Below are 12,049 nucleotides of genomic sequence, written 5' to 3' on the forward strand. Positions count from 1 at the left end.
AGTGACTAACTATATTACCACTTTTGGTGACGTAATCGATTCAAATTAGCCTATGACTGGCTACCTCTGCCCATCCAAAGTAACTGGGATAAGTTTGAGTCTGATTTTTACAGGAACGCTACCGTGAGATAACTGAATGTCAATACCAATTGAAACGTAGTGAGATAACTGTATGTCATTACCGATTCAAATGTAGTGAGATAACTGTACGTCATTACCGAATCAAATGTAGTGAGATAAGTGTATGTCATTACCGATTGAAATGTAGTTAGATAACTGTATGTAATTACCGATTGAAATGTAGTGAGATAACTGTATGTCATTACCGATTCAAATGTAGTGAGATAACTGTACGTCATTACCGATTTAAATGTAGTGAGAGATAACTGTATGTCATTGCTGATTCAAATGTAGTGAGATAACTGTATATCATTATCGATTGAAATGCATCATGTAGGCCTAAGTATTAAAGCTGAGATGCCTAATTACAGCTTATTTTACAATGGAATATTCTATTTCCGCTCGATGCTGAATTAAACACAGTTATATAAAACAAACTTTGATTAGGCTCTTTTCATATCTACAGATGGGCCAAATGTTTCCCCACTAGGAACTTGTATATACACATGAACTGTGCCATGCCGTCTTTACTCACACACATTGATGCACGAGTCATACAATCGCTTTGCCTTGAGAGTTGCGTTAATGTCCTTCTCATCAGCCGGTCGTTCCAGTAGGTCTACAAATAATAACGACACTTGAACAAGTCACAAAGCTTATACGTTCAAACCAAAGATACCCGTAGAAAATAATCATACATGAATGTAACAGTCATTTGTGAAACATATACAAACATAATAATTAAACCTAAATATACGAGCATCGCACTGTCATGGCACCGTCATGGCAACGTCGCAGCTGTATTGTGTAATTAACTTTTCATTAAATCCTCATCATCCATGTATTAAATTATCATTATCTATATATCAGATCACGCTTACAGGTGTATTAGATCCTCATTATCTTTCTATTGGATCCTCATTATCATCCTATTAAATCCTTATTATCAGCCTATTAAATATTGCTTATAGAGCGATTAGATCCGTATTATCTAATATTGATTAGATCATTTTCGTTGCCTTGTGCTCATGATAGTCCTGCGTTACCGTGGGACAAGCATCTTGATAATCTTACATTGCTGTGAAACAACAGTATAGATAATCCTGCACTGCCGTGGGACAACCATGTCCATATTCATGCCATGCCATAAGACAACCATATCCATAATACTGCACTGCCGTGGGACAACCGTATCCATAATTCTGCATTGCCGTGGGGCAACCATATCGATAATTCTGCATTCCAGTGGGACAACAATATCCATGATTCTGCATTCCCTTGGGACAACCGTATCCATAATCCTGCATTGTCGTGCGACAACCACATCCATAATTCTGAAACCCCAACCGCTCACTCCATAATCCTGCATTGCCATAGGACAGCAATATCCATAATCCTGCACTGCCGTTGGACAACCATATCGATAATCCTGCACGGCCGCGGGACAACCATATCGATAATCCTGCATTGTCGTGGGACAACCATGTCGATAATTCTGCATTAGCGTGGGAAAACAATATTGATAATCATGCACTGCTGTGGAATAACAATATCCATAATCATGCACCACCGTGGGACAACCATATCGATAATCCCGCACTGCCGTATGACAACCATATCGATAAGCATGCACTGCCTTGGGACAACCATATTCATAAGCATGCACTGCCGTGCGAGAACCATGCCCATGATCCAGCATAGCTGTGGGAGAACCATATCCATAATCATTCACAATCATGCATAATCATGTATGCCGTAGGACAACGGTATCCATGATCATGCACTCCAGTGGAACAGCTATATCCATAATCATACACTGCCGTAGGACAACCATATCCATAACCATGCACTGCAGTGGGACAACCGTACCCATAATCCTGCATTGGCATTGGACAACCATGTCAAAAAGTCTGCATTCCCGTGGGATAACCAAATCCATAATTCTGCATTCCCGTGGGACAACCATATCGATAATCCTGCATTGCTACAGGACAACTATATCTATAATCCTGCATTGTCGTGCAACAACCATATCCATAATTCTAAAACCCCAACCGCTCACTCCATAATTCTGCATTGCCGTGCGACAACCATATCGATAATCCTGCATTGCCGTGCGACAACCATACCGCACATACTTGTGGTAATATCTACTACGTATTCAGGATCCTGTAAATTTACTGTACGGATGTAAAACACCAATTACATAAATAAATAAATGAACTATACAAGCATCCTGCTTACTTCAGACGCTTCCATAGATATTCTTCCAATAACATACACATATAAGACTGGTTATCAATAGATTTCTTGTCTTCCTAGACTTGTCCTTCAAAAAATAAAGTATTTGCAAGCCAATGGAAGACTTAATGCTGGAAGCATTTTTTAGTCATTGAATGTTTTCTCCTTGGGACTGACACGGATATATACCGATATCTAGTTCTTGCACTGAGCTCAGTGACTGAACATATTTGTACTAGAGTTGTGGGAAACTTTTCCCTCTCTACAAAATAAACATTAAAGCTTAGAAATGTGTACACGAACGGTACTTCACACTGACAGTTTGTGTTTGATCTGTATAAAGACAAGTGGGAAAAACGACGTTGTGCAGGTTACAATAACCTCCAGCTTAAAATGATAGCATGGCCATCTTGTTTGGCGCGTTTGGTGATCGAAACTTTAGAAGCACTGGAATGTCGAACAGGTGAGTTTGGCACGAAAGGGACAACGCCGGGATGTGGAAACGGCCCCGTGTGTACAGTGATCAATAAATTGCTATGACAAACTAGACTTCAGTTAACCCACGTCGATCTGACAGGGGATCTTGGAGATCCTCCTACCTCACGCCCACCTCACATGTGTATGATATATATAGGTTTGTATGATATATGTGTGTGTGAGCGTATATGTATGTGCGTATGTATACTTGGGGTTTTACGTCGTACTTAACAACTTTTCCGTTATATGACAACGAGGGGTTATGGTAGTTCCAAGATGTAACAGCAGTCGCACGTTGTAATAGAATAATATATATCATTTATACCAAACTGCAAATCCCGTGAAGTACAGCGCAACGTTTTTGGATGCGTTACTTAAACGCGACGTGAAACTTGTGCCACATTAAAGAGAAACTTTCAAATGTGTAAGTCAAGTACTATTTACCTTTGAGAATGACCTCCACCTCGTCCCGAAGAACCCCAAAGGTATCAATACTCGAACGGTCCTCGGGAATGGGGTGTTTTTTGATCCAGTTGCCACAGGAGTATTTAAAAAAGTTATCACAGGGATGTACCGAAGTATCGATGTATTCATTGACACGTGCAGCTGAGGACAGAAAATAAATACACCTCATAATGAAAAGAAAATAATAATAAATACCGAATACCACTAAAATTTATGTGAAAAGCTGTGTGATATGGTGAGAAATTATAAAGAATGCTAAGATTTTTGTCATTTGTCTCAGTTTCAAGGTGAAAATATAGTGGATGCGGTTGCTGCATTAATAATATAGAAATAACAACATAAACTAACACAGATTTATTAACAGTATTATGAACCTTTCAGAAATTGAGTGTCCAAATGGTTATTTTGTCAACCATGGTAAACCCTATAAAGTGAATGATGCCACAATAGAATCTAATGTGGGGTCTACCGTCATCGAGCTGAAGCTGTTCAGTGATGTTTTTAACGACCTGTGTGAGGCAAACTAGAAAGGTTAAGTTACCTGCGGCCACACATCCAGGCGTCACACAGATACTGTCATCCTCAACAACTGCCGGTGTGGTCGGAGCATGCGTGGCGGCCACCGTAGATTCTTCCGCCTCTTCTGAACAAGAGAGAGCCAATTTTATGGAAATTGTACTGTGTGTGCTTCATTTATGCATTTCAGTGAGCTGCATATTTCAAGGTGCAAGAACCTTTGTTTCAAATGGGCTACAACTAACAGGGAATTATAATGTCAGAAATATTATGGTCAACTTCATGAGTTTTGAAATTCTTAATACTTCTGCTTCATTTGTTAGGCGTCATGCCTAATGGGAAAAGGTTGGTTGTATCGCAATACTCTGGCTTGGCAGCATGTCTGGTGCTTTTGTAGATGCTATAAAGGCGTCGCCTTTGGAATAGTTACTCGTCGTATAATGTTAGCCAAAAAGCCAATCAGCCAGGCAAACAGCCAACCAGCCAACTAAACAGCCAACCAGCCAACCAAACAGCCAACCAAACAACCAACCAGCCAACCAGCCAGCCAACCAAACAATCAACTAAACAGCGAAACAACCAAATTTTCAGCCATTCAACTAGCCCAATAACCAGACAGCCAAACAAGCGACTCAACAGCCAACCTTCCTGCAAGCAAACCAACCAGCCAGCCAACTAACCTACAAGCCAACCAGCCCACCAAACAGTCAACCAACCAAACAGTCAGCCATCCAACTAGCTCAACAACCAAACAACCGAACAGTCAGCCATCCAACTAGCTCAACAACCAGACAGCCAAACAAAACAATCGAACAGTCAGCCATCCAACTAGCTCAACAACCAGACAGCCAAACAACCAAGTCACCAACCAACCTGCCAGCCAACTAACTAACAAGACAACCAGCCAATCAAAAAGTCAGCCAAACAGTCAGCCAAACAACCAAATATTCAGCCATTCAACTATACCAACAACCAGACAGCCAAACAAGCAATTCACCAGCCAACCTCCCTACAAGCAATCCAGCCAGCCAGTCAACTAACCAACAAGCCAACCAACCAACCAAACAGATATGTCCAAGAAAATACTTCAGGCTTTGGTCGAAAATACTGAAGATGAGAACTGATGACAAACTTCACTGTACAGAATGATACTTTGATGGTTGAGCGTAATGCAGGGGTATTCATGCTCATAATGACAGGTATGTTAGTCAGACTGATTTATCTGAGGCCAGTATCAGTTTCCTAATTTATTATACTATTATGCTAGTTTGTGCTGTTTGTAGCCTGTTTGTACCAGGTATGTGGTGAACGTTCTGGATACCGGCTATAAAACTATACTGTTGAACTCAGTCACCTTGTATTTTATCGCAGAGACTATGAAAAAGGTACTAAGATCAAATGCGGGTGTCTAGTAATGCAAACTCACTCAAGAATAAGATATGTATGTGCATTATTTAATGTTGCTGTAAAAAAAAACTCTTCTGTTTCCCTTTGTTCCTAAATCGACATGTAGAGATACACTTTTTTTTTGTCTCAGTAAGACAAAATTTTTCCAAACAATGTTTCACATTTTTCGCCAATGAAAGACGACCCGGTTTGTTCGTCACATCATATGCACCACCGTGCAACCAGTAATTGAAATACCACATCTGCTAAGCGCCACTTTTACGACTGATAAAGTCTTAAGTATATGCACCACGCAGCACAGGGTTGTATGCACAGAGACTGGTCTACATGTAACAGTCAGCTTCGTCGACCCCCGGGGCCCCAGGGCCTCCAAGACCTTAGATTGTCATAAAGACGTAAGCCTATACTTTAGCAGACATTCAAAGTCACAGGAGTTTAAAGAGTAGAGAGGTGTAAAAAACGACATGGTTTTAAAAATTTTTGAAGATCAAACGTAGTGAACCAGATGCGGGATGTCCATTAAAAAGCCTAGAGACGTACATTTAGTGTGTAAAAGAGTGCGGAACAGAAACTGACAAAAAATTTGAAAGATTATTTTGAAAGATTATTTGAAAGTCAGTGCGTCAAGTTTAGAAGTCGTGCTTCCAAGTCTTACAATGGGGCACCAAATTAATATGACAGCCACTGAACTGTTCTCACAATCTAAAAGGCTTTGTAAAAGAGCGTCAGAAAATAAAGAATTTCAAAACGCTTAATATATTTTTCAGCGTTTTCTTACTTCATGTTATTTGTTAAAACCAAAGAGAACCTAGCTCTTAATTGAAAATTTATCTAACTTATCAAAAAATTTAGCCAAACTTATCATTTAGCAAAATGCTTTTACAGATAAATAAGAATCAGTCTTGTATGCAGTTTGATTAAGAAATAATGATTTTTACCTAGTCTTTGTTGTTCAGAAAATGTGAAAAGTAGAGTAAATGTGGAAGACCGGGAATTTTAGAATTAGGCCATACAGTATAAACTTTGCTGCCGGATCAAATTCTGTCCAAGCATATCTGGGGGCACCCATCACTTGAAAAGTGGGAATGCCCTGGGGCATTATATCACAGTACAGTATCCTATCCAAATGACATCCCATCAAAAATGTCTTACCCAACTGACATCACAACAGAGTAAAGTATACTACCAAACTGACATGACATCACGGTACCGTGTTCTACCCTACTGACATCGTATCACAATATAGTGTCCTACCCCAACTTACGTGGCATCACTTTACAGTGTCCTACCAAACTGACATGACATCAAGGTACAGTTTCCTACCCTACTGACATCGTACCACAATGTAGTGCCCTACCCCAACTTACGTGGCATCACAGTACAATGCCCCTACCCAACTGACATGACATCAGTGTACCGTTTCCTACCCTACTGATATCGTACCACAATATAGTGCCCTATCCCAACTCACACGGCATCACTTTACAGTGTCCTACCAAACTGACATGACATCACGGTACCGTGTCCTACCCTACTGATATCGTACCACAATGTAGTGCCCTATTCCAACTCACACGGCATCACTTTACAGTGTCCTACCAAACTGACATGACAACACGGTACCGTGTCCTACCCTACTGATATCGTACCACAATATAGCGCCCTATCCTAACTCACACGGCATCACTTTACAGTGTCCTACCAAACTGACATGACATCACGGTACCGTGTCCTACCCTACTGATATCGTACCACAATACAGTTCCCTGTCCCAACTCACATGTCATCACAGTACAGTGTCTTACCAAGCTGACATGACATCACAGTACAGCATCGTACCCAAAAGACATCATATCACAGTACAGTGTACTACTGATGATATTATGATCTTACCGGCCTTCTGAGCGACGACCGCGATGGCGATGCAGGCTGCAATGGCGGCAGCGAGGGTGAGGATGACAACAAACAACAGCACCTTCTCCAGAGAAGATCGCCCTCCGCAGCAGCCATTCTTCCGATATATACTACAACAAGTTATTAGGATAATTCCAAGCCTTAGAAGTCATGCAAATTATAAGGATAATTCTGCAACATAAAAAGTTTTACTAACTGTAAGGGTAATACTACACCGTCAAAAGTTATGCAAATCATAGAGATAATTCTGAAACTTCAGAAGTTTTAGACAATAAAAACACCTTTAGAGCAACAGACGTGTTGCAACGTATAACTGTATTATACAGCACCGTCAGAAGTTTTACAAATTAAAATTAATAATTTTAATAATAATAATAATAATTTTTACAAATTAAAATTGTAAAACTTGAACATCAGAAATTTCAAAACTTCATGATAATATTGTGTAATCAAATTTTGTAAAAATATGAAAAAATATGAAATTGTAGAAGTTGTAAAGTATTGTAAAAATAATTACAACAGACTTTTACTTAGTATAATGATAATACTGCATCATCAGAAGTTGAACAAATCATGCTGATAGTAGAACAGGGTAGGAAGGACTTTTTTTAAAAAACTGTAATGAGGTTTGATTGTTATTCAACGTCACACTGAAGAAATAAGGATAATTCTACAAGCTAGGACGTCTTACAAAAAATACTATACTACTGTCATATTTTCAGCAGTTTTATAAAATACAGTTATTACCCTGTAGCATAAAAAGTTAATGTTAATAGAAGTTTTACAAATTATAACTATAACACTATAATACTAAATATTATACTATAATACTAACGTCAAAAGCGTAAAGATAATACTGTAACACCTATAGCACACTGATATTCCAACTTCAACAAATTCCTAATAATAATTTATATTCCATTAATTGCGATAATATTACAACACCAGATTTCTAACCAATCTTATGGGTGATACCTGTCATAATGGTAATTTTACAACATTAAGGGTCTTGGAAAGTCTTCCAGCAACCTGCGGATGGTCGTGGAGTTCCCCCGGGCTTTGTCCGGTTTCCTCCCACCATAATGCTGGTCGCCGTCGTATGGTGTAAAAACACCAACCAAATCAAATCATATCAAATCCCAAAGTATGTCGGAAACATTGTTGAGATGACTGGAAGCCATTACCCTTGATTCAGATTGTCATGATGTAAAAAAAAACGTTACGTATCCTGTGAAATTTAAACCAAAGCAACTATGATAAGTGAACCCGTTCACATTAATCTAAAAAACAAGAATTGAGTAAGCGGTCGCATTTTTTTAAAGGTTTCAATCAGAACTGGATAGTTCAAAGTGGTATAAAGTTTTGTGCTTTGAAAATCATTGCCATGACGAGCAGTTGGGGGTCAATGCATTGTTAATATAGTACGATAAATGAATTGTTCAAAGTGCTAAAAGGCTATACTCTACCAGAAAGTGAGATATAGGTACTAAAAAAAGTTAGGGGCACCTTTTTAACACCATCACACATACGTTGTGTGTAAGATAAATCATCGTAAAAAAGGATGATCTCCAAATAACTTACCCTCCTGATTAATTCAGTTGAACGAGCACATTTCAAAACTGACAAATTTGCAGCAGTTATTTGATCTGTCTTGATGCCTTTTGTCGTCCACGTCGTCTGTTGGCTGCACGTTGTCGTCAGTATACGCCGTCTGTCGGCTGCTCGCTGTCGTCTTTTTTGGTCGTCTGTCTACGTCATCTGTCGCCTGTCCGCTCTCTTTTGTTCACATCGTCTTTCGGCTGCTTGCTGTCTTCTGTCTGCGTTTTCTGTAGGGCGTTCGTTGTCGTCTATGTAAGTCGTCTGCCAATTGCTAAATGTCGTCTGTGTACGTCGTCTGCCTACGCCGCCTGCCGGCTGCCATCTGTTGTCTGTTTACCCTGTCTGCTGGCTGCCGTCTGTCGGCTGCTTTCTGTCCTCTGTCTACCCTGTCTGCCGGCTGCCGTCTATTTACGTCGTCTGTCGACTGCTTTCTGGCGTCTGTCTATGTCGTCTGTCGTGTGCTGTCCATTGTTTGTCTAAGCCGTCTGCCCGCTGCGATTTGTCGTCTGTCTACCCTGTCTGTCGGCTGCCGTCTCTCGTTTGTCTACGCCGTCTGCTATCTGTCGGCTGTCTACGCCATTTGCCGGCTGCTATCTGTCGTCTGTCTACTTCGCCAGTCGACAGCTATCTGGCGTCTGTCTGTGCAGTCTGTTGGGTTCTCGTTGTCGTCCGTCGTACGCTGCCATTATCTCAGTTTAAGCGGTGCTGTGATTTTGTTTTTCATTACGGACTTTTAGCCACTAAGTGAAGTCATCAAAAGGATAATGTTGATGCTTGGAAAGAGTTAATCTCTGACTAATCACATGTACTGAGACCAAAAGCTTACAACAATTTGCTAGATATGAAGACAGAAATCTGTTTGACATGTTCATCCATTTTTAGCAGATGTGGATGTAGAAAAAAAGAGGTCTTTTCATGCAAAAAAACGAATTTTTAATTAAACCATATCAGTTGAAATTCATAACATGAAAGAAGCTTGATGGATATATATGTAAGAGATCATCAAATGTTTTCCAAATGAATGAAAAAAGATTACACAGCGTACATTTACACACACGTGGCTTCTCACAGTAAGCTTAGAACTTTATTTATCGCAAAGAAATCGTTTAAATGAATTGATCAAGATCTTTCAAGTGAATCATCGTTTGCCTGATGCATAACACGCCTGTTTTGAATCCACTAAAGGCAAAGAAAACATTCAAATGAAGTATATATCAAATGAAAAACCATTATAACCTGTCCACGAAAACAGTTGGATTTATTTTTTTCTCTTTCACATTTTGTTTAACCTAATAAAATTCATTTCAATATTTTATTCTATGGTGACCTTTTCTGACCACAATGCTACCAGTGAGGTCACATAAGGTGTTTGCTACGTAACACACAGACTGCTACAGTCTTTCATCATTCAAATTGCATATACATATACATATATGAATGCATTCGCCGATTTGACCTTGAAGTGAATTATTTTAGGCAAAAAGTATAGATGTGACGTAACTGATACCTTCTGGATCACAACAGGCTACCGTAGAATCTGCTCACTTAACACAATTTTACTCAGTTAGAAAAATTCTCCAAAAATAAATCCAACTATTTTCGTGGACAGTTTTTAATGGTCTTTGATCTGATATATACTTCATTTTAGAATGATCTTTACCTTTAAGCAAACTATTGAGCTTGCCAACCATAGCTTTCTTACCCAATTTCGGACTCTGTCGTGGTGAGCTTCATGGTGCTCCTGTAGTCCAGTGGGGTCAACGTAAAACCCTCCGAAGGCATGAACCCTAACCTCTGTTTTCAAAATCACACCCACAGTATGAACACTTCTGACCGCTTTAAACCACACCTAAAACCTTCAGCTTCTTCAGATTAACGTGTACGTACTCCGGCCATTTATCATTGCAATATGGTAGTAATTCAACGGTGTCATAAAAGCTACCCGTGCCTTTTGGCAAGAGAAACTGCTAAACCGGCATGTGTAGATACGCATTCAGGTTAGATATGCGGGGTGTCTTAGACCTCCGCTAACCCATTTCGCGTTAGCAACGCCTTTATCTCTGTTTACTCTTATTAACCGGGCTGGCCCACTTGAACATGTCCACCGCCACTCTTACCTTCAGAGAAGATAATTTACCCGAGCCCTAAATCCTCTTCTCCAATTATGCTCTATGGTTTACAGTGCCAGTCAACACGGTAATAAAATAATTTAGACCCAAGGAATGATTTCGCTTATCTAAGGCACGTAGTTCAGAGACGTTGACCACGATTGTCTGAAACTATATTTAAATGCTTCATACAATACGACAGTTTGTTCGTATGAAATAATATAAAGGCAATATTAATCCTCACGAAGCATTCAGTCCCCACCTCATTAACTCTTTACGAATTATGTATCAGATGCTAGCCTTGGTCGAAAAAGGAATTTTGTTATCATTTTACCCCTGCTACAGATAGCTATTTCACGCGTAACATTGTTTCCATAGGCTATAAATATTCTTCATTTTTACTGCTTAAGCGAGGTATGATTGATATTATACTCGAAACTTTTAGAAATAGAAACCGTATTCACAACCTAATGATGCATATCATACTGTGAATAACTAATTTGTCGACTTTCTTTTCGGTGTCGCACGCAAATTGTACATTGTACATTTGCCGTCCATGCATGTCACGTCAGCGTGACGTTTGTGAGTGCGACACCAATAGCAAATAAGTTATATGTAAAAAAAAAAAAAGAAAGGTGTGTATCTTCAGAGGTTGGCGTTGTAAGAGTTTTTGTTAAAAGCGTCAACACGGGTTTGCTAGATTGGGTTTATGTCTTGAGTAATGTAATGTGGTATTAATTCTATGTTTCATTTCTCACTTTAATTACAGTGAAAAATTTACTGTTGGGTTAAAGGAAAACAATGTATTACCAATTATGCCTTCATAGAAATTTCCATGTTTTAAATAAGGATGTTCGAAAATCTTCCAAAAAGGCCCACCAAAAGACATGGAGATAAACTCAAAGAAATTCCAGGTTAGGAGAAGTTCTGCAGCAATTCCTGGGGTATGTTGCCGCCGATGGATCAGAATATACAGAGGGTTTTTATTATCAAAATATGATTGCTTAACGCACTGGCTCGCTGTTACAATCAGGCCCTTGATCAATGAGGTCTCGTGCGTTCGAATCCAGCTTTGGTTGTTTCGGCTGCGGGTTTAAGTCAGGAGGTTTGTCAGGTACATCGTAATAGTCGGTGATTTGCTCTGAGCTTTCTGATTCTCCCAATCATAAATCTGGCTGAGGTCAAGGAAAAGAGAAATTCTC

At 39.5% G+C, this 12,049-nt stretch overlaps 1 protein-coding gene across 1 annotated transcript in view; it reads right to left on the bottom strand.

The window, feature by feature from the left end:
- Window positions 1-10,721, bottom strand: part of LOC135474951 (neprilysin-like) — a 30,289-nt gene extending 19,568 nt beyond the window's left edge. Inside the window, exons 1-5 of the mRNA XM_064754654.1 lie at window positions 10,442-10,721; window positions 7,120-7,250; window positions 3,845-3,946; window positions 3,283-3,444; window positions 656-739 (exon numbers count right to left, since the gene is read on the bottom strand). Coding sequence (XP_064610724.1) covers window positions 656-739; window positions 3,283-3,444; window positions 3,845-3,946; window positions 7,120-7,250; window positions 10,442-10,521 — 559 coding nt within the window. The 5' untranslated portion in view covers window positions 10,522-10,721. The remainder of the gene's footprint in view (window positions 1-655; window positions 740-3,282; window positions 3,445-3,844; window positions 3,947-7,119; window positions 7,251-10,441) is intronic.
- Window positions 10,722-12,049: the final 1,328 nt, after the last annotated feature.

This window comes from Liolophura sinensis, chromosome 9 (genome assembly GCF_032854445.1).
Source record: "Liolophura sinensis isolate JHLJ2023 chromosome 9, CUHK_Ljap_v2, whole genome shotgun sequence".
Lineage (NCBI taxonomy): Eukaryota > Metazoa > Mollusca > Polyplacophora > Chitonida > Chitonidae > Liolophura > Liolophura sinensis.